At 37.0% G+C, this 26457-nt stretch overlaps 1 protein-coding gene across 6 annotated transcripts in view; it reads right to left on the reverse strand.

The window, feature by feature from the left end:
• Nucleotides 1-26457, reverse strand: part of RYR2 (ryanodine receptor 2) — a 787631-nt gene that overhangs the window by 285689 nt on the left and 475485 nt on the right. For all 6 annotated transcript variants that reach the window (XM_030812625.1, XM_030812626.1, XM_030812624.1 and 3 more), the window contains one exon: nucleotides 16950-17033. In XM_030812625.1, the coding sequence (XP_030668485.1) occupies nucleotides 16950-17033 (84 nt within the window). The remainder of the gene's footprint in view (nucleotides 1-16949; nucleotides 17034-26457) is intronic.

Genomic DNA, 26457 nt, shown 5'->3' on the forward strand with positions numbered 1-26457 from the left:
AAATATTGGTTATTTATTGAAACATTTTAGAGATTTCTCTTCCTGTGAAGTCCTCATTTTTCTTCAACTGTCAAATGTTAGATTAATGAAATATTTATTTCATAAATCAGCGTATCCTTCAGACACTATTTCTTATTCTACAGGGAAATTTAAATGCATTTGTAATTTATTTCCTTATTGTCATTCCTAGTTACATTATTTAGGAAGCCTTTAAATAAGATAGAGACTAGAAAGTAAAGAAAGTCTCAGCTATATAACCATCTAAAATCTGATTGCATTTTATTTCCCTAGAGTTCGAGGGTCTCTTAGCAGAGACTGCTTCTACATTCTAGGCTGGAGAGAAGGTACTATTATAATAAAACAGGTATAAGTTTTAATCACTGGAAGAAATACAAAGTTGAAAATATTAACTTTTCAATCCACACATGTAAGGGCAATAGTACTGCCCTGCTTCACACAGACACACAGTGTTTCATTCTATTTGACTACTGAGATTGGCACAAAGCCTATTTTATAACTGCTTTTCTTCCATTCTTCTGTCACTGTTGTATTCTCCACTATTGACTATACCTTGAGGTCAGGATCTGTTTCTGATTCATTTTTCTAACCGCCATTATCCTTAAAACAGTTCCCAGCAGACAACAGCCTTTTCATATATAGTTGTTGAAAAAATTAATTTTATTTACCAAATTAATATAAACATAAATGCATCAACTCAAGAACATTCACTAGGTAATTATGCTAAGTTACAAAATTAATTATTAAAACATGAGAAAATGCTCTTAAAAATAAATGTGAGAAAAGGCCAGGCACGGTGGCTCACATCTGTAATCCCAGCACTGAGAGAGGCCAAAGTGGGAGGATCACATGAGGCCAGGAGTTCGAGACCAACCTGGCCAACATGGTGAAACCCAGTCTCTACTAAAAATACAAAGATTAGCCAGGCGTAGTGGCGGGTGCCTGTAATCCCAGCTATTCAAGAGGCTAAGGCAGGAGAATTGCTTAAACCCAAGAGGCAGAGACTGCAGTGAGCAGAGATTGCACCACTGCTCTCCAGCCTGGGTGACAGAGCAAGACTCCATCTCAAAATAAATAAATAAATAAATAAATAAATAAATGCTTTTGAAAATAAACTACAAATTCTCTTAAAGATAAACTACTACTCTGGGCTATGACTGGCATCATTACAAGGCAAGCTCCTTGAAAGCAGGGAGTTTGTCTATTTTATTCACAGTGACCCCCCAGCACCTAGAATAGTGACCAATTCATGGTAGGCATTCAGTAAAAATTTGTTGAATGAGTCAATATATTACAGCAATAAATAACTTTTTTAAGGTTGAATACAGTTGGCTTTAGCGTAATTACTTCTATTTTACTATAATACATCCCATATATTATAAGTAATTTATCTATAGGCTGGGCGCAGTAGCTCACTCCTGTAATCCCAGCACTTTGGGAGGCCAAGGCAAGTAGATCGCTTGAGGCCAGGAGTTCAAGACCAGCCTGGCCAATATGGCAAAACCTCGTCTCTACTAAAAAATACAAAAAAATTAGCTGGGCATGGTGGTGCACACCTGTAATCCCAGCTGCTAGGGAGGCTGAGGCAGGAGAATGGCATGAACCTGGGAGGCGGAGGTTGCAGTGAGCCAAGATTGTGCCACAGCACTCTGGCCTGGGTGACAGGGCGAGACACTGTCTCAAAAAAAAAAAAAAAAAGTAATTTATCTATAGACAAAAAAAGTAATTTTTCTGTAGACAAAGGCTTTACAAATGTTTTGTTTTGAGTAGATTATAATAATTAGGACAAATTACTGGTCTATGTCATTCAATTTACATTCATAAGTTAAATTTATGGACATTAAATTTTGTTCAATTTTAAATAAAAACTCTGTTTGTATGGGCAATTAACTGTAGCTTCTGTTTTTTAATAAAGAAGCCCTGTGGGAATTTTTTAACAACTTACATAAATCATTGTATTTGACAGACTTCTGACATTTAAATAGGCAAATCTATAAACTGTAATCACAGCTGAAGATATAAGTTCTTATTTGGAAAGTATTTTCTTTTATTTTAGAATATATAGATATAGATATATTATGTATTTAAATTAAAAAGAAACCCAAAACATTAATATATATACTTTACATATTGTACATTTATGCTTTTGGTGTTTGTTTTTGTTCTTTTTTGAGGCAAGGTCTCACTTTGTTGCCCAGGCTGGTCTTCAACCCCTGGCCTCAAGTAGTCCTCCTGCCTCAGCCTCCCAAATTGCTGGGATTACAGGCATGAGCCATCACTCCTGGCATGGAAAGTAGTTTTTTTATTTTTCAAGAAAAAGCTCCCAATACATTTCAAATGCACCAACAGGTAATCAAGCTAGCATAGTCTAATATCCAAGTTTAACAGTTTGCTGGAGGCAGCCTCAGGGTACATGATGAAGAACCCAGTCTTCTGTACTTCCTTACCTCCCTACAACTACTTCTCACTCCCCACAACCGGCCCATGGTCACCCAGCACAAGCCAGCACACAATCTTCTTTCACTTTCCAACAGCCTTGATCCCATCTCGCAGCCACAGAGGCCACACAGATGATGAAGTTTTGATATCCACCTGTGAATCATTGATCGGAGCCATTGCTACCCTAATGAGGGATACATGCATTCCCAAAGAGGAGTGATACTTTCTGGAAACCAATTTTTAATGGTAGACTTTCTAGCAATATCTCAGGGAATGAGGAAGTACTTTTGAAAGGTGGAAGGTGGGAAGGAGGTCCTTCCCAATAAAAACTTCTTATAGGCAAGTTCTACTAATGTGTGAAGCTGGATAATATTGACATAATCATTCCTCTTTATTTTCTACATTGTTTTCTTCCCATATAGATTTCTGCTAGAATTGCTTTAATCTGTGATCTCAGTGAAAATTTATGGAGATGCATTCGCATGTTTAAGTAGCCCAATAATTTGTTCACATTCATCTTCAGATGTAAACTACACTTTTTTTACTTTCTTTTCTCTATAACCTTGTACAAGAAAGGATTTGAAGCTTAGAATTGTTTTTTTAAATGGCTAATAATCCCATCCAAATTATAGTTACAAACTCTCACTTCACCTGAACCTTTTTATTTCCACCTATTTTGAACAACAAATCATTTGTACAGTAAAAATAAACATGAACATCTATGAAATTCATGGACTTTAACCAATTGTAATGGATAACACTATTGACATCATGAATGTTTCACCAATATGAATTAATGGTAACAGCAATAATTTATGAAACGATTTTTCTGTTTGTAGTACATTCTGACAAAGGAGCTAAGAATCAAATCGTTATATCAAAATGAGATATATTTAAAAGTAAATAAGTACACTTTGACAAACAATGTTCATTTCACCTTATTAATACAATTTAATTAGGTACACAAAGGACAATCAACTGCTAATATGAATTATTATCTTCTTGTGGTTAAAAATAAACAGCCTTTGAATCAAATGTAATTGACATGAATCAGAAGCTAAATAGTTTCAAGCGAAATTTCAGATTGATTTCTAAAAAGTTAAAGTAAATAAAAGAAAAAAATACTAAAATAACTCTTGGAAAGTAAAATTTTATAGCCACCAAAATGGGAAAAAGTCATATAATTATTATATTAATACAAAAAACATATAGCTCATATTAAGATGTCTCTGTATTACATTCTACTTTCTCAAACATCATGAGAAACTTCTGCCAGAATCAGCTGACAGATTCTTCTCTCCTCCAATTTATTTGCTGAATAGGTATATGTAGCTTTTACCCCCTTTCTTTAAAATGCACATTATCTGTGCCATCAATCATCCTATAAAATTAGCTTATGAGGAATATATATTATATGAGGAAGTTAAACAAATGATTTAATATGTTCACTTGACAAAGTATCAAAATACTTCTATAGTTATTAGCTCTTAGTTTTATTTTGGCAACTACATAATTCGATAAAATAAAATAAAAAAGAATAAAACAACAACATTGAGAGTAATAAAATACCTAACAGTTTAGGCTTCGCTTTCCTGATAGCGAAATTTTTTTTAAATACCTTTGAAAACCAACAAAACAACAAAGATCCTGGCCAACTGTCGATCCTATTTGCATCAAGTCACCAAAGATATAAACAAAAAATTGACAGTGTTTGGCTCCACTGGGGAATTTTCATGTTAAGTTGCAGCTCAGTTCTGTGCTTCATTCCCATCTGACCCACATTTTTCCTAAGCAGGTATTCCAGATGAGCCTTTGAAACAAGGGCTCAGTGTCATGTAATTAAAGGGCCAATTAAAGTGATTTGACAAAAACAAGGCAGAATACCAAAAACAGTAAGCACCAACCTTTTGTTTTTTTTTTTAAGCCACCCCCACCTCCCAAGCTTACTTGTTTAATATGAATCAAGTTAAATGAAGCTTGGAAATCATTATATCGTGAAAGATGTACGGTAAACATGTAAAAGCTACAGCCTAGTTCAGGGAGTGTTAGCTGTAAATTTCAAAGCCAAATCAGCCCTTCAAGTACCTTGGAACAAATGGGAAATCTCAGATGACTGCACACCAGAGACATTAAGAGCAAGTTTTGCTGAAAGCACATCTACTAGAAATGAATACTAGGCTGACATTTTCACAGAAAGTGTATAGAGAATATTCAGAATCATTCTCCAGAAAACAAATACAGAAGGATTAATTTCCAGAAGGGAGAAAACAAGCATTATATTTCTTCTACTTTTTTACTTTATTTTTAAATAAAAACGAGTAATATGAAGATGTGCCCTACTCCCCTGACCCCAAGCTCCTTTTTACTTGAAGGGCTTCCTCCACCCCTCAGCCCCTTTGAAACAAGACCATGAAGTATCCACTGCTCTCAAGAAGGAAGCATTTCAAGAGAGAGAGAGGGAAAAAAAAGCTGTACTTGGCTTTTGGATTTTAAAATGTCTTTGAACATTCAATGCAGAGACAAAGATCTTTACAGCAGGGCCTTGTGATATGAAAATCTCTGCTTTTGAATACCAAAGGAACAAAGCCCTTATGCCTTAGGACAGAAAAGAACAGATACAGAACCCAGGGCCTCCAGTCTAAGATAGGCTGAAAATTCCAGAGCCTGGAGGAGGGGAGAGTCAGAGGAGGCAAGTTCTCCCCAGCCTTCTGCCCAAGTGAGGACCAGATAGATCGCTGAGCCAAAGTGAGCTTCCATCTTGCTTCCTAGATTGTACTCAGCCAAACGGCAGGGTCTCATAATTTCACAGATCCAGACCCATGAACAGTACAGATATGGTGACAAACTAATTCCAGGCTGATGGGGCTGTGGCAACCCTTCCTTCTCCCTCCACCGGTAGGCTGCAATCTCCAAGCAGCCAGAGAGAACATTCTTAGGTTTCCAGCACTCCTAAAGAGGCCCGGATGAGGCACAGAAGGAACAGTGACTCACAGAGGGGAGGAGGGCACCCAATGTGAACCCAATATCAAATCAGTGCAGAACACATACATCCCGTAAAATGCCAGCAGAGACGAATGAAGACAATTCAGTCGAAGACAGCAAAGTCAGATGAGAATGGGCAAGGATTGAACGAGACTTCCTTATCAGGTGAGTACCCAGAACATAAGCAGCCCTGGTAATAAGAGGGGCATAAATCTTGTATTTAATTTCACCGTCGAATATTCATTCAGCAGTAGAATGCTTTCAGGTGCTATTCTAGGAACTAATAATACATGAAAGGCTGAGGCGGGCGGATCACCTGAGGTTGGGAGTTTGAGACCAGCCTGACCAACATGGAGAAACCCCATTTCTACTAAAAATACAAAATTATCTGGGTGTGGTGGTGCATGCCTGTAATCCCAGCTGCTTGGGAGGCTGAGGCAGGAGAATCGCTTGAACCGGGAGGCAGAGGTTGCGGTGAGCAGAGATGGCACCATTGAACTCCAGTCTGGGCAACCAGAGTGAAACTCTGTCTCAAAATAAATAAATAAATAAATAAATATAGACAAAAATGTGTATCTTTATAGAAATTATGTTCCAATGAGGAATCACGTACTAAACCAAATAAAGTATAATATAATAGTATGTTAGAAGATTTAAATGCTATGAAGAAAAATAAAGTAGGAAAGGGGGATAGGAGGAAGTTCATTTTTAAATAGAGTACAATTTTAAAGAAGTTGAGGGAGACCACTTGAGAAGATGACATTGGAATCAAGACCTAAAGGTGAGACTAGACACAGAAAATATTGATATAATTATGTTTGCCCTAAACAAACTAGAATTAATTTATCACTGTCAAGCTGCATTCTGGCTACAAGTCTCATTAGATTTAAACCCTAAATTAAGCCCAATCAGAGAAAATGAAGAACACAGCACGTTGGTGCATTTTTAAGCTTCTGGTCTGTGAAATTTACCCACTACACACAAAAAGAGTAAGGGTTTTTCTTTTCTTCATAATTACAGTGCCTCATCTTTACAGAAAAATCCAACTGTATTTCTAAATCATTTTTCACTTAGGTAAATATTTACAAAACTGAATTTTGCACATGTGTTTGTGTCTACATAAACAGTATACATATGGGTACACATTCAGTATCTAATGCATTCATTTCAGAAAGTCATTTTATATGTGTGTGTGTGTATATACATATACATGCATCAAGCATATCATTCTCAGCCTTTTATCTGCCCTACTATGCCTGAGAGATATCACACTGTTTCCTGTCACACGTAGTAGCTTCACAGCATTAGGGATAAGGCCGTGTTGGGAAGAGCAGAAAACCTAGCAGTAGTTTTAGAAACCTCTCAGATGATCCTAATATGCTTTTTTTTTTTTTTTTTTTTTTTAATATTTTGAGACGGAGTTTCACTTTTGTTGCCCAGGCTGGAGTGCAATGATGTGATCTCAGCTCACTGCAACCTCTGCCTCCCAGGCTCAAGTGATTCTCCCGCCTCAGCCTCCCAAGTAGCTGGGATTACAGGCACCTGCCACCATGCCTGGCTAATTTTTATATTTTTAGTAGAGACGGAGTTTCACCATGTTGGCCAGGCTGGTGTCGAACCCCTGACCTCAGGTGATCCGACCGCCTCGGCCTCCCAAAGTGTTGGGATTACAGGCATGAGCCACCGTGCTCAGCCCTAATAGGCTTTTAAACACTCAAGCAGCCTTTGACTTACTGTGTTTTGTGTTGATTTCATAATAGATAAGTGCTAAATGGAAGTTTAAATAAATGCCATTAATATTCAGACAGGATTTTATTTTCATTTAAATCTACAGCTTTTCGAACAATCTCAAACACTCAATTAGGCATATGAGATAGTGAGGACCACAAGCTCTTGGAGTGAGTGGATTGTTTTTCAGTTGCATATTTCTTTATTGCTATAATAATTTAACTCTAGGCTCATCAAACTATGCAGTGTGTCAAGAGTTTAGCTACAATAAATGAGGGAAGATGCGTGAAATTAATAGATGATAATGTGTTGTGTTCTTCACTGTTTGCTTGTTTGTTCTGAGAGGAAGGAGAAAAAGAGGCACAAGAGGAAAGAAAAAAACTACAATGAATCATCCATTCTTCAAAATTTCTTAAGAATTTTCCATTAAATTATGTCTATTATATATCAGAAATTTGCTATTTAAAAAAAATTTTATTTCAAAGTTCTGGGGTACATGTGCAGGATGTACACAAAAATTGGCTATTTTAAAAAAAGATTTTAGTTTTATTAAGTTCCGGGGTAAATGCGCAGGATGTGCAGGTTACATAGGTAAATGTGTGCCACGGTGGTTTGCTGCACATATCAACCCATCAACTAGGTGTTAGGCCCCGCATGCATTACCTCTTTTTCCTAATGCTCTCCCTCCCCATGCCCCACTCCCTACAGGCTCCAGTGCGTGTTGTTGTTCCTCTCCCTGTGTCCATGTGTTCTCATTGTTCAGCTCCCACTTATAAGTGAGAACATGCAGTGTTTGGTTTTCTGTTCCTGCATTAGTTTACTGAGGATAATGACTTCCGGCTCCACTGGCTGCACAGTACAAAAATTGGCTATTTTTAATAGGGAATATAGCATTTAATTCCAATTGATATATTGAACTTGACCGATTACCAAAATGTCTCTAAAATACATGCAAAAGAGAGAGCAGTAGAAATATTCTGGGCTGTGGAAAGGTTATTGTGCTATGATACTGCTCTTTCATAGACCATAGCCCAAGGGTTGCGTGTAGGAATCAACCATATTTCTAATAGTTACACAAAAGCAACTTAAAATGCATATGTGTATCATATGAAACCTTGGCACTCAGAAAATATATGCTTTCAGCAAGGGGAAGTGAGAGTCAAACTTGGAAATGACAGAGGTAAACCTAGTAGAAAACAATACTGGTTCTTATCAAGATTTTAACCAAAAATTAATCTTCTTGTGAACATTATATTTTGTTTAAATAATGTATTTTAAGAAGAGCTAAGACAATTTCTAATCTATGACTTTTATCAGTGTATCTAGGTTGTATCTAGGTTATATGGCCTGTGCATTCATACAGAATGTTCAGAAGAATGGACCTTTAAAGTCATCCACTAGGTTATGCCTGTGTCTTGTTCTCCCTAATCCAGTCAGTATTAAGTCCCTTGGAACATAGAATTCAAGACACCAGGACAAGGGTGGAAATAAGAAACCTTGCTCTCAATCATCACCTCTCTCCTTTAAAACTCATCCCCCCTGGTTTCTTCCCACTATTTACATAAACATGCTCATGTGTCTCCTATGCTTTATCAAATTTATTTTTTATTTTTTTGTTGTGATGGAGTCTCACTCTGTCACCCAGGCTGCAGTGCAGTGGTGTGATCTCACAGCAACCTCCGCCTCTCAGGTTCAAGCAATTTTCCTGGTTCAACCTCCCGAGTAGCTGGGATTACAGGTTGTGCCACCACGCCCAGCTAATTTTTGTATTTTTAGTAAAGACAGGGTTTCACCATGTTGGCCAGGCTGGTCTGGAACTCCTGACCTCAAGTGATCCACCTGCGTTGGCCTCCCAAAGTGCTGGGATTACAGCTGTGAGCCACCAGGCCTGGCCAAAAAAAACCTTTTTTAAACACCATTTCCTTCTGAAACGAATACCATCAATATCATCTTCACTTTTTTTTTTTTTTTGAGACAGAGTCTTGCACCCCCACCACACCCAGCTAATTTTTGTATTTTTTAGTAGAGACAGGGTTTCACCATGTTGGCCAGACTGGTCTCGAACTCCTGACCTCAGGTGATCCACCCATCCTGGCCTCCAAAGTGCTGGGATTACAGGTGTGAGCCACTGCGCCCGGCCTGAACTTTTTAAAAACCAGTTATAGTCCTACTATCTCCTCTTTTCCACTAACATTTTTTTTAAGTTGATTAAAACCTGGTTTCAGTTATCAATCACCTTTTTGTTATCACTATGAAAATTTTCAGGCCTACGCAAAAGTATCAAAAATAGTGAATACACTTGAAGCTCTCCTTCTGTTACACCTCAATTCCAGTCCCCTCCTTATCCCCAGAGAGAATTATTACTCTGAATTTGAAGTTGACTATTCCTAGACATGATTTTTATACTGTTCTTCCATATATCTGGCTCTATGAATTATCTGTAGATTGTATTTTATGTTCTTAAACTTTAAACAGTATTACACTGTATCACCTTTTTGGTAACAGGCTTTTTTGTTTTTGGCTCTAAGTAGTATTTTTGAGATTTGTCCATTGAATCTATCGAGCTATAGTTAATTCATTTTAACTGCTCTATAGTATGCCATTACATGAATCTATAAAAACTATTTAGGCCGGGTACCTTGGCTCACACCTGTAATCCCAGCAATTTGGGAGGCCAAGGCAGGCGGATCACCTGAAGTCAGGAGTTCAAGACCAGCCTGACCAACATGGTGAAATCCCGTCTCTACTAAAAAATACAAAAGTTAGCTGGGCGTGGTGGCGGGCGCCTGTACTAGGGAGGCTGAGGCAGGAGAATTGCTTGAACCCAGGAGGCAGAGGTTGCAACGAGCCAAGATTGTGCCACTACATTCCAGCCTGGGTGACAGAGCAAGACTCCATCTAAAAACAAAACAAAACAAACAAACAAACAAACAACTGTATAGGGATTGATGGGAATTTGGTGGAAATTTAAATTGTTTCCAATTCAGTGCTATTGCAATCTATGCTGCAATGAATATTCTTTTCAGGTTTGTTTTGCATGAGTACAAAAGTATCTCTACAGTTTATTTCTGGAAAAAGAAATGGGTCACCTTCAACATTATAAGGTTTATAAGATTAGGCTAAATTGATCTGCATAGTAGTACTAATTTACATAGTCTTCCATTTTTTCTCACCTGGTGGGGGTGAAATAGCTTTTCATTGTGATTTTAATTTACATTTCCTTGATTAGTACTGAAGTTGAGTGTCTTTCATATGCTTATTGGATCTGCAGGGGTTTTTTATGAATTATGTTCATATCCTTTGCTCATTTTTCTATTTGGGCATCTTTTTATTAATTTTTAGGAGTTCTTGATATTGTTCTGCATGTTTTTTTTTTTTTTTTTGAGATGGAGTCTCGCTCTTTTGCCCAGTCCGGAGTGCAGTGGCACGATCTTGGCTCACTGCAAGCTCCGCCTCCCAGGTTCACGCCATTCTCCTGCCTCAGCCTCCCTAGCAGCTGGGACTACAGATGCCTGCCACCAAGCCCGGCTAATTTTTTGTATTTTTTAGTGGAGACGGGGTTTCACCTTGTTAGCCAGGATGGTCTCCATCTCCTGACCTTGTGATCCGCCTGCCTTGGCCTCCCAAAGTGCTGGGATTAACAGATGCTTTTGATGCACAGATTTTTTTCCTTTAGTAAGTGCATATTTCAGATTAGAGGACATGAAACACAAATAACATCAAGTGTAGAAGCACACTTAAAAAGCAATAAAGCAAGGTTAAGGAAATGGTCAAGGGTCCTATTATTGTTAGAAATAATTCTGTAAATTCTCCTGAGTTTTCTATGCAATATTACCTGCTATTGATGATAATTGGGTGTTTTCCCTTTCCAAGCCTCATGATTTTTTTTCTTGTCTCATTGCACTGGCCTTATTGAACACATCAAGTAGTAGTGACTTATATTGTCTCATTCCTAAACCTTAAAGGAAAAATTTGAGATTTTACCTTACAGATTATTGGTTTCTGTTGCCCCTTGTTAGGTGAAAAAAATCTCTCAGAGTATTGCCTTCTAAGAGTTTATATGCTTATAAATAAAAAAAATCTTATGAATTATTTATTTCTAAATATATTGGGATGATCATATGAATTTTCTTCTTTATTAGATTAATAGGTACATTTTCTAATGTGAACCTATCTTTTCACTACTAGAATAAACTCAGCTTGGTCATATTATACTTTGTTAATACACTACTGAGTTGTTTGCCAGTATATTACTTAGCATTTTTGCATCTATGCTCATAATAACAATGGATTATAATTTCCCTTTTTCATACTGTCTTGATCTGGGCTTTGATATGAAAATCATGTCATCAGAAAATAAACTGTGAAGTGTTTCTTCCTCTTTATTTGAGATTGTATTTGGTAGAAATCAATAGAAAAGTTGTTTGGGGTGTGTGTATGTGTGTGTGTGTGTGTGTGTGTGTGTGTGTTTGATTCAATTCCTTTAATAGTTATAGCTCTATTCACATTTCTTTCTTATTGGATCAGTTTTGATATTATTCTATACAACTGTCCATACTTTTACCTTTAGAAAGTTTTAATGTATATTTATTACATTTTTCAAAATATTCCTAAGTTTGCTAATAAAATTTTTTTTTCTTTTTCCTTTGTCAATCTTTTCAGAGTCTTTTTCCCCTGCTTAGTAGGTTTTTAAAACAGGCTCTTGACATCATTGGTGTTTATATTTCATCCCACTCCCACCAAATTCATTAGTATTGCTCTTATTATAATTTATTTTCTTTTACTTCCTCCAAGTAATACTTAATATATGCAACTCATGTTTTAATATGAAATATTTTCCTTTTTCCATTATTGTGTTTTACAATTTCCATGATGTATAAATCCAGGAGATCTATTGTACAGCATGGTTAATATAGTTAATAATGAGGTATTATACACTGTACTTGCTAAGAGATTTGATTTTAAGTGTTCTCACAAAAAAAAAAGGAATTATGTGAGGTAATGAATACATTAATTGGCTTGGTTTAGCCATTCCACAGCATATACATATTTCAAAGTATCATGTGGTATACCATAAATATATGCAATTCGTATTCATCAACCTGAAAAATAAAATAAACGAAACCAAAAACACTAAAAAGCTTTTTAAAAATTTGATTTTGAATCATCCGTTTATAAGAGTATAAAGGCATGAAAAAAGGATAGGTTCATTTAGCAAGATCAAGAAATATGGGTTATCTTTTTAATTAGAAATAAACAAAGGCAGAGTGGTAAGTAAATAGTTTTCCAGTGATATGCTTGATCCATAACCTATTTGGAAGTATATGTATATATATATATATATATATATATATATATTATATTTTTTTTTTTTTTTTTTTTTTTTTTTTTTTTTTTTTTTTTTTGAGACGGAGTCTCGCTCTGTCGCCCAGGCTGGAGTGCAGTGGCGCGATCTCGGCTCACTGCAAGCTCCGCCTCCCGGGTTCACACCATTCTCCTGCCTCAGCCGCCCGCGTAGCTGGGACTACAGGCGCCCAACACCACGCCCGGCTAACTTTTTGTATTTTTAGTAGAGGAGGGGTTTCACTGTGGTCTTGATCTCCTGACCTCGTGATCCGCCCCCCTCGGCCTCCCAAAGTGCTGGGATTACAAGCGTGAGCCACCGCGCCTGGAAGTATATTTTTAAATGTCTAAATGTGTCATGATTTGTTATTTTTGCTGTTATTCTTTGTGATCCAGTGGATATGATCTTTACATCAGTGTCTAATGTCCTAAAGGATATTAAATTTTATAAATGTTTCATGCATGCAGCACTCTACATATGCCAAGTTTTAATTGGTGTGTGTTTATATTTTTATTAATCTTTGTTAATATTTATCTGTTACACATATCAGTTTCTGAGAGTTGAGTTAGGTCTATCACTATGATAGTATATTTGTCTATTTCTTTTTGAAAATCTAGTATTTTTCTTCATTGATTTTTGAAGCTGTTTTACTTGGTGTATACATGAGTAGTTATAGCATGATGCTTGTTTTCTCAATCCTCCATAGAATGACCTTCTTTTCTTAATATTAATTTTGCTTTAAGGGCAATTTTGTTTTATTCAGAAACTGATAAAAGGAGAGTACATCAGTTTCATTTTGAGCAGTATTCCCTAATGTGTCACTCTTACTATTTTCAACTTTTCTATGTTCTAAAGTTATTGATGTACCTCCTATAGCTGCATACCATAAATTATCTTTTTGAATCCAATCTGACAATTTCTGTTACGCACATGGAGAATTTAATCCATTTACATTTGTTATGACTAATGGTATATCTGGATTTATATCTGTCATCAGATTTTTATTTTAAAAAATCATCATAAAATAACTACGAAAGTATATGCTTCAAAGCATTATAATAAAATGAACTTCATTAATCCATCACGAAGTTAACAATTAGAACATTACTAACATTACATCTATCTGTGTGCTGCTCCCCATCTTACATCCCTGCTTATATTTATACCAAAGATAATTACTATCTAGAATTATAATTTCATTGATTTTAGAAAGTCAGTCTTTATCGAAGTATGTATCTCCAAAATATGTATTTAGTTTTTATTTTTTAGTTTTACTTGCTTTTGAGCCTCAAAGATGGTTTTACATTGCATCACCTTGTAGAATGTTTTTTACACTCTTATTATTTTTTAGGTCCATCTATGCTGTCATTTATAATTCTGTGAGTTCATTATTAGACTATAGCCAACTTGATTCATTTTCTTATTGAAGAATATTTCTTCCACCTCCTATAACTCCCCCCTTATTCTTTAGCTATTTCAAATAATGTTGCCATGAATGATAGATAGTTTGCCTGTTTGTTGGTGCAAACTGTCTCTAGGGTATATCTCTAGAGGTGGAACTGCTGGGTAGCAAGATGTGCAAATGTTCAATTTTACACAATGATGTCAAATTGCTTGCAAATTGGTTGTTAAAAAAACCCAACATTTTAGGCTTGTGCTGATCTGCATTCATATCAATACCTGTTATTATGAAGATTTTTGTCAATAGAGAAAGAATAAAATGATATCTCATGGCAAATTTAGAAATAGTATATAGACTGTCAGCAGGTCCAAGTATAGTTTTCATTGAAGGGTCTCAGCTTTTCCATATCTTCACCCACTCTCAAATAATTGCTGTGTTGCATTGTGAGAGCAACACAAGGAATATGCATTAATAAATACTCAAGGCAGAGGACATTAGTTCCTCAATGAGACAAACTTATTTTTAAACCCTGTGCCCCATCCATCTTTCTATCATCTAGCTATCAATCTCTCATCTACCTATCTTAAAGTTAGAAATTGGAATTGAGATGATTGTCATGGGGACATGTATTAACCCATTTGTTTCAACAGAAAAAGACAACCAGATATTTTTGACAAAAGATAATTCTGTTTTAGCTGATTGTTTTGACAGTGAAAACTGCCTTTATCAATCAGATTTTATAACAGATAGAATCTATACATGAAATAAGTTGAATTGTACCCCAAATACATACACACACATGCACACACACTCACACATAGCATTTGATACAAACAATTGATTAAATGTATTATGCTGTCAAAGATAATGTGAAATTAACATTTCTACTTTCTTATCCTTCTGAGTAAAAGAGTAACAGGTATAATTACTAGGTTGTTGTTTTTTGGTTTTTGGTTTTGTTCTGTTTTAGCCTTAATAATGCCTTTTTTGGATACTTTCCAAAAAACCTGAGAGTGGTTTGGAAAGGATGAGGATAATGAAAATGAGAGGATAATGAATTCTTTTGCAAGTCATGTAGATTCCAATTTTTGGCTTTCAAGAAACTGAACAAGGGCATAATTGAGCTGTCACCCTGAAAAAATCATTAAATATGATTTTTCATAATAAACAATTATGGTTTTTGGTTCACGTAACTCAATGATCTTTTTAATAACAAAAATTATTTATATGAACGAAGACTGCAACCACTCTGCCAACTTGACTCTATCAGTAAATATTATTTGTACGTGAATACATAATGTAATTAGGTAAAGAATAGCTAAATCCATCTTACAATGAGCTATTTCCAATAAAATCCTATTTTATATTAATTTTCATTAAAAATAATTTATGTCGTTTTGAGCACCTGTGTACTAAAATAATATAATGATAACTCAAGAGGAAAATTTTAACTTAATGACTATGATCACAGAAAACAAAAACAATTAAAAATTCAATTTAGATACATATCTTAGTTATAACGTAGGATAGAGTACTCAAAGACTGTCAAGCATAAAATATTGATTATTAGCATAATAGACAGTAGGAGAAATAATTTGAAAATACAGTTCAAAAAGGAAAATGGAATAATGTAAAATTCTCCATTATCAACATTTTTATGTCATTTTTAAACAGATGATGGCAGGTATCTGAACACTGTGGTCTGTGCTCATAAGATACACTCAAAGTTGATGAAAAAGTGTCATCTTGAAATGTAAATATGCAAAATGTACCATAAAATCACATCTTTTGGAATTATTTAAATTTTCAAAGAAAAATTTTAGAACCTAAAAATGCGCAAGGTAACAATACAGTTTTTATAAACTCACTTATGGAGCACCTGGGTTCATAGGCTGTTGAACTGGAAGACTTGCTTAAATCTGCATTTGCACGGCGAAAACACAATTTCTACTTGGATTTTATGTTTTTCTGGGGGAACATGAGGCCTGAGGTGACTGATAGAGATCATGGGGTGGTTATTTTGATTATATCTCGATGCTATTATTTAATACATCTACAGGTCTGCTACTTACAAGTCATACACATCAGAAAATAGCTTGGATACTTAAGTTTAAATAAATAAGAAAGTAATACGAAACAGCTATCATTTATTGAATATTTCTTTAATACCTAAAACTTCCCTGTTAAGTAGGTATTACTAATGCTCATTGGCAGATGAGAAAGGTGAGGTCTGAAGTTAAGCAGGATCATAGACATAGGTCATAGAACAGCAGGCCAAACCAGCACTACAGCATCTATCTACCTCAATTTCCTCATCTTAAAATGTGGATAACAATGCTGACTTCGTAATTAATCCTCGAATATATTTTTATTGTAAAAGTAAATAAAATTATAAAGATTTTTGGGCAGAAAGTAGGAAGCTATATGTAATCATTTAGAAATATGGATACCTCTGTTAACATACAAACACACACTGGGAAAATAACACAATTTTTATAACACACTCCCAAATATATTCTGAGCTTTGTGTCATCACTCAGCAATGTGATAGAAACTATTGTTTCACCAGATACTTAATGTAACCCCTAGGGTAATTTAGTTAGTTTAAATTTTTGAATCTGAATTTTTTTTTTTTTTGAGATGGGAGTCTTGCTCTGTTGCCCAGGCTGGAGTGCAGTGGCACGATCTTGACTCACTGCAGCCTCTGCCTCCCAAGTTCAAGCGATTCTCCTGTCTCAGCCTCCCGGGTAGCTGGGATTACAGACACGTGCCACCATGCCCAGCTAATTTTTGTATTTTTAATGGAGATGGGGTTTCACCATGTTGGCCAGGCTGGTCTCGAACTCCTGACCTCAGGTGATCCACCTGCCTTGGCCTCCCAAAGTGCTGGGATTAAGGTGTGAGCCACCGCACCCAGCCTTGAATCTGAATTTTATAGCTTCGGTAAAAGCAAGGCATCTGTGTGTCCATCAAGAGTTATTGGTTGCACTAAATCTCTACGCAGATTATTTAATATTGCCTAGTCATTCAACTTACTTCTTGGGTAGCTTCATTTTTTTCACCTTGTCTTCAGCATGTTCATCTGATATACCCACATGACATCCTAATGCCAACAAAGTCCTGGAAAACAAAACCAGAGATAAGTGTGATCATTTCTTCTCTATGTCCAGAATAACCCAACATGACAGCAGTAGCAATGAGATACAACCTTGAAAGCACAACAGAAGTCTTGTTTATTTTATTTTTTTTTTTTTTGAGACAGAGTCTCGCTCTGTCGCCCAGGCTAGAGTGCAGTGGCGCAATCTCGGCTCACTGCAAGCTCCGCCTCCCGGGTTCACACCATTCTCCTGCTTCAGCCTCCCAAGTAGCTGAGACTACAGGTGCCCGCCACCACGCCTGGCTAATTTTTTGTATTTTTAGTGAGAGGGGATTTCACCGTGTTAGCCAGGATGGTCTCGATCTCCTGACCTTGTGATTCACCTGTCTCGGCCTCCCAAAGTGCTGGGATTACAGGCGTGAGCCATGGCGCCCAGCCAGAAGTCTTGTTTTTAAGGCAAAAGGAACACTTATTGATTTGCTACTTATTCATTTCTGAGTAAGGGATAAGACACTGCAAACTGAAATGGCACAAAAAGGAATACACTGAAAAGTAAGTCTCCCTCCAACCTCTTCTAGTTCTGTTTCCTTCCTTGAAAAGCATCAGTTGTTACCAAATCTTCGATATCCTGCTGGGGAGTCTATGTACCTATTAAAGCAGATATGTGTGGTGTGTGTGTGTGTGTGTGTATGATATTATTGTTTTACCTTTTATAGAAATGGGTATATACAGGAGACATTTTGAGACAATTTGTCTTTAGTACCCATGGCACTGAGTGGTTTCTCCTGCCTTGATAGAGTAAGATATAATGGCATAATATTTTGGGATTACAGAATTTCTAAGGTCTGATCAGTTCTAGTAAGAATGTGGGAAATATCTGAAACCCATAATACTTATCTCTATAATATTTTAATAATGTGTGGATAGGTTGGTGGTTATGTGTATATACATATATGTACATTATATATATGTATTTCCATATAGACAGGTATATATATGTATAAGCTTAACCATTTAGACAGATATATATAAGCTTATACATATGGATATCTATCTATCTACACACACACAATTATCAGTTAAATTTTGTTATATATGAAAAAATTAAAATAACCCCATGAAATTATCTTTCTAGTGTTAAATTGCAAAACTGTGGGGAGACCAAGAGCTGATTGAAGGTATAAAATGAGCTAAATAAAGAACATGCACGTTGAAATGGGATTGGTCAGCAATAGAATAAAAAACAAACTCACAGGAACAAATATAGATTACACTTACTCAAACACTATCCAGAGGACAGGAAGATTTTACCAGCACCCTCTATTCCTTTATTTATTCATTCAATAAATACCTACTGAGTGCTATCAAGTGCCACGCCCTGTGCTACAGACAACAGGCAATTATGATAGTATCTTCAGTGCAATGAGATAATCATAAGGCTATAAAAGTATCAAAGAGGGATGTCCAACCCAGCTCTGAGAGAACTCAAGATTGATCATAATATTAGGATTTATCATAAACTCAGGCAATTAAACCTTTGAGCATGTGCCCACCAAGAAATCTTCTGATTATAATGTGTCTTCCCAAGCGGATCTGTAAAAATGCGTATTTTGGGTTATAAGACAGTTATTATCACTGCAAATTAGGACCTCAGTGTGGTATGCCAGGAATGTAGTTAATGTGAGTCCAGACTGAGAGACAAAGTCACATGGTGTACTGACATCAAAAGTAGGCCTGAGCCATATAAAGTGTAATTAGTTAATGTCATCCTTAAGGATTTCTGAGAGAGAGCCAGTGTTTTATGCCATTAATACTATAATCTTCTCATAACTAATTAATTCAGCCTTATAATCTTCTTCCCAATGCAAACTACCTGGAAAAGTATGAATTCAACTCACATGGACAGTGAACATAATAGACCATATGTGCATAAAGATATAAGTCCACAAATATTTATTGAGTTACCACCAGATCTAAGGTCCTCTGTAGTACAGTAGTCCTCCCTTATCTATGGCTGATATGTTCCAGGACCCCCAGTGGATGCCTGAAACCACAGATAGTACCAAACCCTTTACTTTTTCCTATCCATACATACTATGATACATACTAAAATTTAACATACAAATTAGACACAGTAAGGGATTAAAAATAGTAACTAATAGAAAATAGAACGATTATAACAATATACTCCTCACAATTTCACAGACAGAAGAATTGTTGTTTTTGTAGATCTTGGCAAGTTCAGAATACAGTATTTTTTCCCCTTATTAAGTTGAGAATATTCACCTTTTCACTTAAAAGGCTTCACTTTATGGCTTCTCTGTGACATATTCAAATTGCCAGCATCTTTAATTTTGTGCTTTGGGGCCATTATTAAGTAAAATAAGGGTCACTTGAACAAAAGCACTACAGTGTCATGACAATCAATCTGATAACCAAGATGGCTGCTAAGTGACTAACGGGTAGGCAGCCTATACAGCACGGACCAGGGGGACAAAGGGATGATTCGCATCCTGGGCAGGACAAAGCAGCAGGGCGTGAGATTTCATCACACTGCTCAAAATGGCATGTAATCTAAAACTTATACATCGTTTATTTCCAAAGTTTTCCATTTGGTATTTTCAGGAGTACTACTGCACATGTTTCTCTTGGCAGTGTTTACAGTCTGATAGGAGAAAAGATGATGACTGAAGAATTATAATAAAACCAAGTAGGGTTCTAAGTTTTAAAAAGTCACATGTTTTAGAAGTATCTTTAAGATATTCCAAGAAGGATCATTAAAAATTTCAAAGATGAAGATATGCGGGAATAAAGGATAAAGAGATGAGGGGGCAAATATTTCAGATAGGTGAACGAGACGGACAACCTGCAGAAGCAGGAGATCGTGGGTCTGTGTGGGAGAGGCAGAGAAGAGTTGACTGGAGTAGTAAGATCTGACCGTGTACTATAGGTTAAGGGTAAAAAGAAATACTGGGGTAAGTTTGGGGGACACTATACGCTTCATAAATATTTCTCATTATGTGTGATGGCTAATTTTATGTATCAACTTGGCTGGAGCATAGTGCCAAAATATTCAGTCAAACATTATTCCAGATGTTTCTGTGAAGCCGTCTTTGGGTGAGATTAACATTTAAATTGGTACACTTTAAGTTCACATGGAACCAAAAAAGAGCCCGAGTAGCCAAGGCAACCCTAAGCAAAATGAACAAATCCAGAGGCATCACATTGCCTGACTTATGTATAAGGATATAGTAACTGTAACAGCATGGTAATGGTACAAAATTAGACACATAGATCAATGGAATGGAATACAGAACCCAGAAATAAAGCCACGTACCTACAACCAACTGATCTTTGACAAAGTTAACAAAAATAAGCACTGGAGAAATGACAGCCTCTTCAATAAATGGTGCTGGAAAAAATGGCTAGCCATATTCAGAAGAATGAAATTGCACCTCTATCTCTCACTGTGTACAAAAATTAACTCAAGATGGATTAAAGATATAAATGTAAGACCTAGAAGAAAACCTAGAAAAAACTCTTCTGGACATTGGCCTAGGTAAAGTTTATGATGAAGATCCCAAAAGCAAATGCATCAAAAACAAAAATAGACAAATGGGACTTAAACTAAAAACATCTGCACAGCAAACTAATCTACAGAGTAAATAGACAACCTACAGAATGGGAGAAAATATCTTTAAATTATGCCCCCAACAAAGGATAAATATCCAGAATCCACACAGAACTTAACAAGAAAAAAACAAACAACTGTATTAAAAACTGGCCAAAGGATCAGGCATGATGGTTCATGCCTATAATTCCAGTACTTTGGGAGGCCGAGGCAGGAGGATTGCTTGAGCCCAGGAGTTCAAGACCAGTCTGGGTAACATAGGGAGACTCCATCCCTACATATAATTCAAAGTTTAATCAGGCATGGTGGCACATATCTGTGGCCTCAGCTACTCTAAAGGCTGAGGCAGAAATTTTGCCTGAGTCTGGGAAATCAAGGATGCAGTGAGCTATGATCACTCCACTGCACTCCAGCCTGGGCTACAGAGTGAGACTCTGGTCCTGAAAAAAAAAAAAAAAAGAAAAGAAAAAAGGACATAAACAGACATTTCTCAAAAGAGGAAATACAAGTAGCCAAATAAACACATTAAAAAAAATACTCTGAATTACTAATCATCAGAAAAAGGTAAACTAAAACCACAATGAGCTACCATCTCACACCAGTCAGAATGGTTATTTTAAAAAGTCAAAAAATAAAAGATGTGGGTGAGGATGTGGCTTATACACTGTTAATAGGAACATAAATTAGTTCAACCCCTTTGGGAAAGAGCATGAATATTTCTCCAAAAACTAAAAATAGAACTACCATTCAGCCCAGCAATCCCATGACTGGATACCTACCCAAAGGAAAAGAAATCATTATATTTATTTATTTATTTATTTTTTTTCGAGAAGGAGTTTTGCTCTTGTCACCCGGGCTGGAGTGCAATGGTGCAATCTCGGCTCACTGCAACCTCTGCCTCCCAGGTTCAAGCGATTCTCCTGCCCCAGTCTCCAAAGTAGCTGAGATTACAGGTGCTCACCACCATGCCCAGCTAATTTTTGTATTTTTAGTAGAGATGGGGTTTCACCACGTTGGCCAGGCTGGTCTTGAACTCCTGACATCAGGTGATTCACCCGCCTTGGCCTCCTACAGTGCTGGGATTACAGGTGTGAGCCACCACATCCGTCCAAGAAATCATTATCAGGTCAGGCGTTTGAGACCAGCCTGGCCAACATGGTGAAACCTTGTCTCTACTAAAACTACAAAAATTAGCCGGGCATGGTGGTGGGCACCTGTAATCCCAGCTACTTGGGAGGCTGTGGCAGGAGAATTGCTTGAACCTGGGAAGCAGAAGTTTCAGTCAGCCGAGATCATGCCACTGCACTCCAACCTAGGCGACGAGCAAGACTCCGTCAAAAAAACAAACAAACAAACAAAAAAAACACCTGCACTCACATGTTCATCGCAGCACTATTTACAATAGCAAAGTCATGGAATCAACTTAAGTGTCTGTCAACTGTTGACTGCAGAAAGAAAACATGGTACATATACACCATGGAAAACTATACAGCCAGAAAAAAGAATGAAATCATGTCTTTCTTGCAGCAACGTGGATGAAGTTGGAGGCCATTATCCTTATCATTTAAAAGAAAATTAAATACTTCATACTCTCACTTATAAGTGGGGGCCAAGCCAAGTGGATACACACAGACTGTTAGCAAATAATAAATAGTAGGGACTTCAAAGCAAGGAGAGCAGGAGGGGAGCTAGTGTTGAAAAATTACCTGTCAAGTACAATGTTCACTATTTAGGTAATGGGTTCATTAGAAGCCGAATTCCCACCATTATACCTATGTAACAATGTACATAGGTAAATTCCTACGTATCTGTGTACATAGCAATATACCTATGTTACAAACATGCACATGTACCCTCTGATTCTAAAATTAAATAGTAAATTTTTTTTTTTTTTTAAAAAGTACACTGCACTTTAAGTAAATCAGACTACCTTCCATAATGTGACTGGGCCTCAACTAATCAGTGAAAGGTCTCAACAGAAAAAAGAGTCTGACCTTCCCTGAGCAAAAGGGAATTTTGCCAGCACCCTCCCAATTCTTTAAGGAATCTCTCTCTGTATATATCTGTGTGTACATATACATGTGAGTGTGTGTGTTTATCTCAAGAACCCTAATTAAGACATTAAGTCAGGGCCTCATATGCTATGCTGAGGGAATCACACTTATGTGAATGGACTAGGAGCTGCTAAAGGTTATTCTGCAAAATAGCAAAGTTAGAAGTCATCAGGTAGAAAATGCACTTTTTAGAGGCTGATTATTTTCATTTTTATTAAATTTATAGAGTGGCATGACTACCAGCACAATCTAGCTTTGCACCATTTCCACGAGCCCATGACGTCCCCCATGCCTGCTGCAGTCATTTCTCACTCTCACCTAAGCTACTTTATGTCTCTATCAATTTGCCTGTTTGGGGCATTTCATAGGAATAGAATTATATAATATGGAGTCTTTTGTGTTTGGCTCCTTCCACCTGGCATAAAGCTTTTCAGGTTGATCCATGTTGGAGTATGTGGCAGTAGTTTGTTTCCTTTTATTGCTGAATAATATGCCAACTGTAGTACTGCATCACATTTTATCTATTCCTTAGTTGATGAACATTTGCACAGTTTCCAGTTTTTGGCTTTTATGAATAATGCTTCTGTGAACATTTGTGTGTAAATCTTTGCAGGGACATAAGCTTTTATTTCTCTTGGGTAGATACATAGGATTAGAATTGCTAGGCTATGGTAAGTTTATGTTTAACTTTTTAAGAAACTTCCAAACTATTTTCCAAAGTGGTGGCACCATTTTACGTTGCCAGCAGTAATACATGTGGGTTTCAGTTTTCCTATAGCTTCACCAACACTTGGTATGTCTGTCTAAAAATTATAGCCATTTTATTGTGTGTGAGGTAGTATCTTATTATGGTTTTAATTTGTATTTTTCTGACTGATGATGTGTAACATCCTTGATTGCACTTTATTAGCCATCTGTGTATCTTCTTTGGTAAAGTATTTTGCCATCTTTTGCCTTTTCTTTTTGAGACGGAATCTTGCTCTGTCACCCAGGCAAGAGTGCAGTGGCACGATCTCCGCTCACGGCAACCTCTTCCTCCCAGGTTCAAGCAATTCTCCTGCCTCAGTCTCCTGAGGAGCTGGGATTACAGGCGCCTGCCACCACGTGTGGCTAATTTTTTTGTATTTTTAGTAGAGATGGAGTTTCACCTTGTTGGCCAGGCTGGTTTCGAACTCCAGACCTCAAGTGATCCACCCAACTCAGCCTCCCAAAGTGCTGGGATTATAGGTCTGGGCCACCATGCCCAGCTGTTTTGCCAATTTTTAAATCATGTTTTGTGTATTCTTATTATTGAGTTATAAGATTTCTATATATATTCTGGATACAAGTCCTTTGTTAGGATTGGTATGATTTACTACAAATCCTATTAATACAATTGTGCTTGATTCACGAATATTCTCTCCCAGCTGGTAGCCTGTCTCTTCATTTTCTTAATGGCTTCTTTTGAAGTACAGAAAGTTTTATTTTAATTAACTCCAATGGATGGACTGTTTTCTTTAATAGATCATGTTTTGGGTATTATATCTAAGTACTCGTTGCCTAATCCGCGGAGGTTTTAAAATGGGAGCAATGGATTACATTTAAAATATATTTATTAACACTACAACCATATCAAGTTCTTTGTTTGAATGAAGTGTTTGGTTTCTGTATCATCTTTATTAAACCACTTTATTTGATGATTAAACATTGTTTAACTCATTTTTTTTTAAAGTCTGCTGAAGGGTGGTGAGAGAAAGAGCACACTATAAGTTGGAAGTGCAAAGCTGATAGACTAGAAAAGCACAAAATAAGGGAAGCAAGAAAGGATTAGTTGGGAGTGGGTTCTTGGCCTTACATGCATTCACTAAATATTTACTAGATGAAGCAGCAGGGATTGGTAATGTAGCATTTTAGAACTTAAACTACATAGCTGCAGAAAAGCAAACAGACTGTTAGGATGCAAATGTGAGGCACCCTGTAGATAGGCATTTGGTATGTAAAAACCCAGTTACTGACTGAGCGTTATCATTTATTTATTAATTCATTCATTTGATGAATATTTACTGAGCTCTACGTAAAATTTGAAAAATGGTAACGAAAACCAAGTGAGATGCTTGCTCTCATGAAACATATGGTCTGGTGGAGTACAGAGGCAACCATGTAATTCCCACACACAGGGAAAGCTTCTATACTGGGAGTACAGAAAGGATGAGTACCTTTAGACGTAAAATTGTTGAGTCAAGGAACTCAGACAACATGTTCAAAAGAAGTGAACGTGACCTTAGATCTGGCAAGCTTGTCCAACCCGTGGCCTGCGGGCTACATGCAGCCTAGTTCAGCTCTTTGAATGTGGCCCAACACAAATTCATAAACTTTCTTAAAATATTATGAGATTTTTTTGTGTGATTTTTAAAATTTAGCTCATCAGCTATTCTTAGTGTTATAGTGTATTTTATGTGTGGCCCAAGACAATTCTTCTTCTGCTATGGCCCAGGGAAGCCAGAAGATTGGACAGCCCTGATCCAAAGGATGAGAGCCAGGGATAGAAAACAGCATTCCACATCACACACCGGGGCCTGTTGTGGGGTGGGGGAGGGGGGAGGGATAGCATTAGGAGACACACCTAATGTTAAATGACGAGTTAATGGGTGCAGCACACCAACATGGCACATGGATACATATGTAACTAACCTGCACGTTGTGCACATGTACCCTAAAACTTAAAGTATAATAAAAAAAAAAAAAAGAAAGAAAAGAGCATTCCAAGAAGAGGACGTGTGGAAGATCTTGTGGTAGAATGGAATGCACGGACAGGCAAGCAACACAAAGGTCAGTGTGACTGCAAGCAAGAGTACAAGGGCAGCCTCACTTACAAGGAGGCTGGTGAGAGGGGAGGCCCGAGATTTTCGGATACTTTGGCAAATTAAAGCACCATATTTAACTTAAAAGCAATGAAAAGCCATTAAGGGATTTTATTTTTTTTTTATGTATTTATTTTTTTTTTTTTGAGATGGAGTCTCGCTCTGTCACCCAGGCTGGAGTGCAGCAGCATGACCTCGGCTCGCTGCAACCTCTGCCTCCTGGGTTCAAGCAATTCTCCTGCCTCATCCTCCCGAGCAGCTGGGATTACAGGCACCTGCCATGATGCTTGGCTAATTTTTGTCATTTTAGTAGAGACAGGGTTTCACCATGTTGGCCAGGCTGGTCTTGAACTCCTGACCTCAGATGATCCACCTGCCTCGGCCTCCCAAAGTGCTGAGATTACAGGCCCACCTGATCTCAGGTGACCCACCGTGCCCGGCCCCGTTAAGGGATTTTAAATAGAAAGATTGACATGTTCACCTTAATATTTGAAATGAATACACTGGCTACAAAGTACAGAATAGATAGAGGTGCTATTGCATTCTGTTTGCTAGTATTTTTGTTGAGGACTGTTGTGTCTATGTTAATCAGGGATATTGGTCTGTAGTTTTCTTTTTTTGTTGTGTCCTTGTCTGGTTTTGGTACCAGGGTGATACTGGCTTCATAGAGCGGTTAGGGAGAATTTCCTGCTCCTTGATTTTTTTGAAACAGTTTCAGGAGGATTGACACTAGTTCTGTGTATGTTAGGTAAAATTCATCTGTAAATGCATCTGATCCTGGGCTTTTCATTGTTGGGACACTTTTTATTACTGATTCAATCTTTTTTTTTGGAGACAGAGTCTCACTCTGTCACCTAGGCTAAAGTGCAGTGGCACAATCCCGGCTTATCACAAACTCTGTCTCCCAGGTTAAAGCAATTCT

The sequence above is a fragment of the Nomascus leucogenys genome, chromosome 5 (assembly GCF_006542625.1).
Source record: "Nomascus leucogenys isolate Asia chromosome 5, Asia_NLE_v1, whole genome shotgun sequence".
Taxonomy (NCBI): Eukaryota; Metazoa; Chordata; class Mammalia; order Primates; family Hylobatidae; genus Nomascus; species Nomascus leucogenys.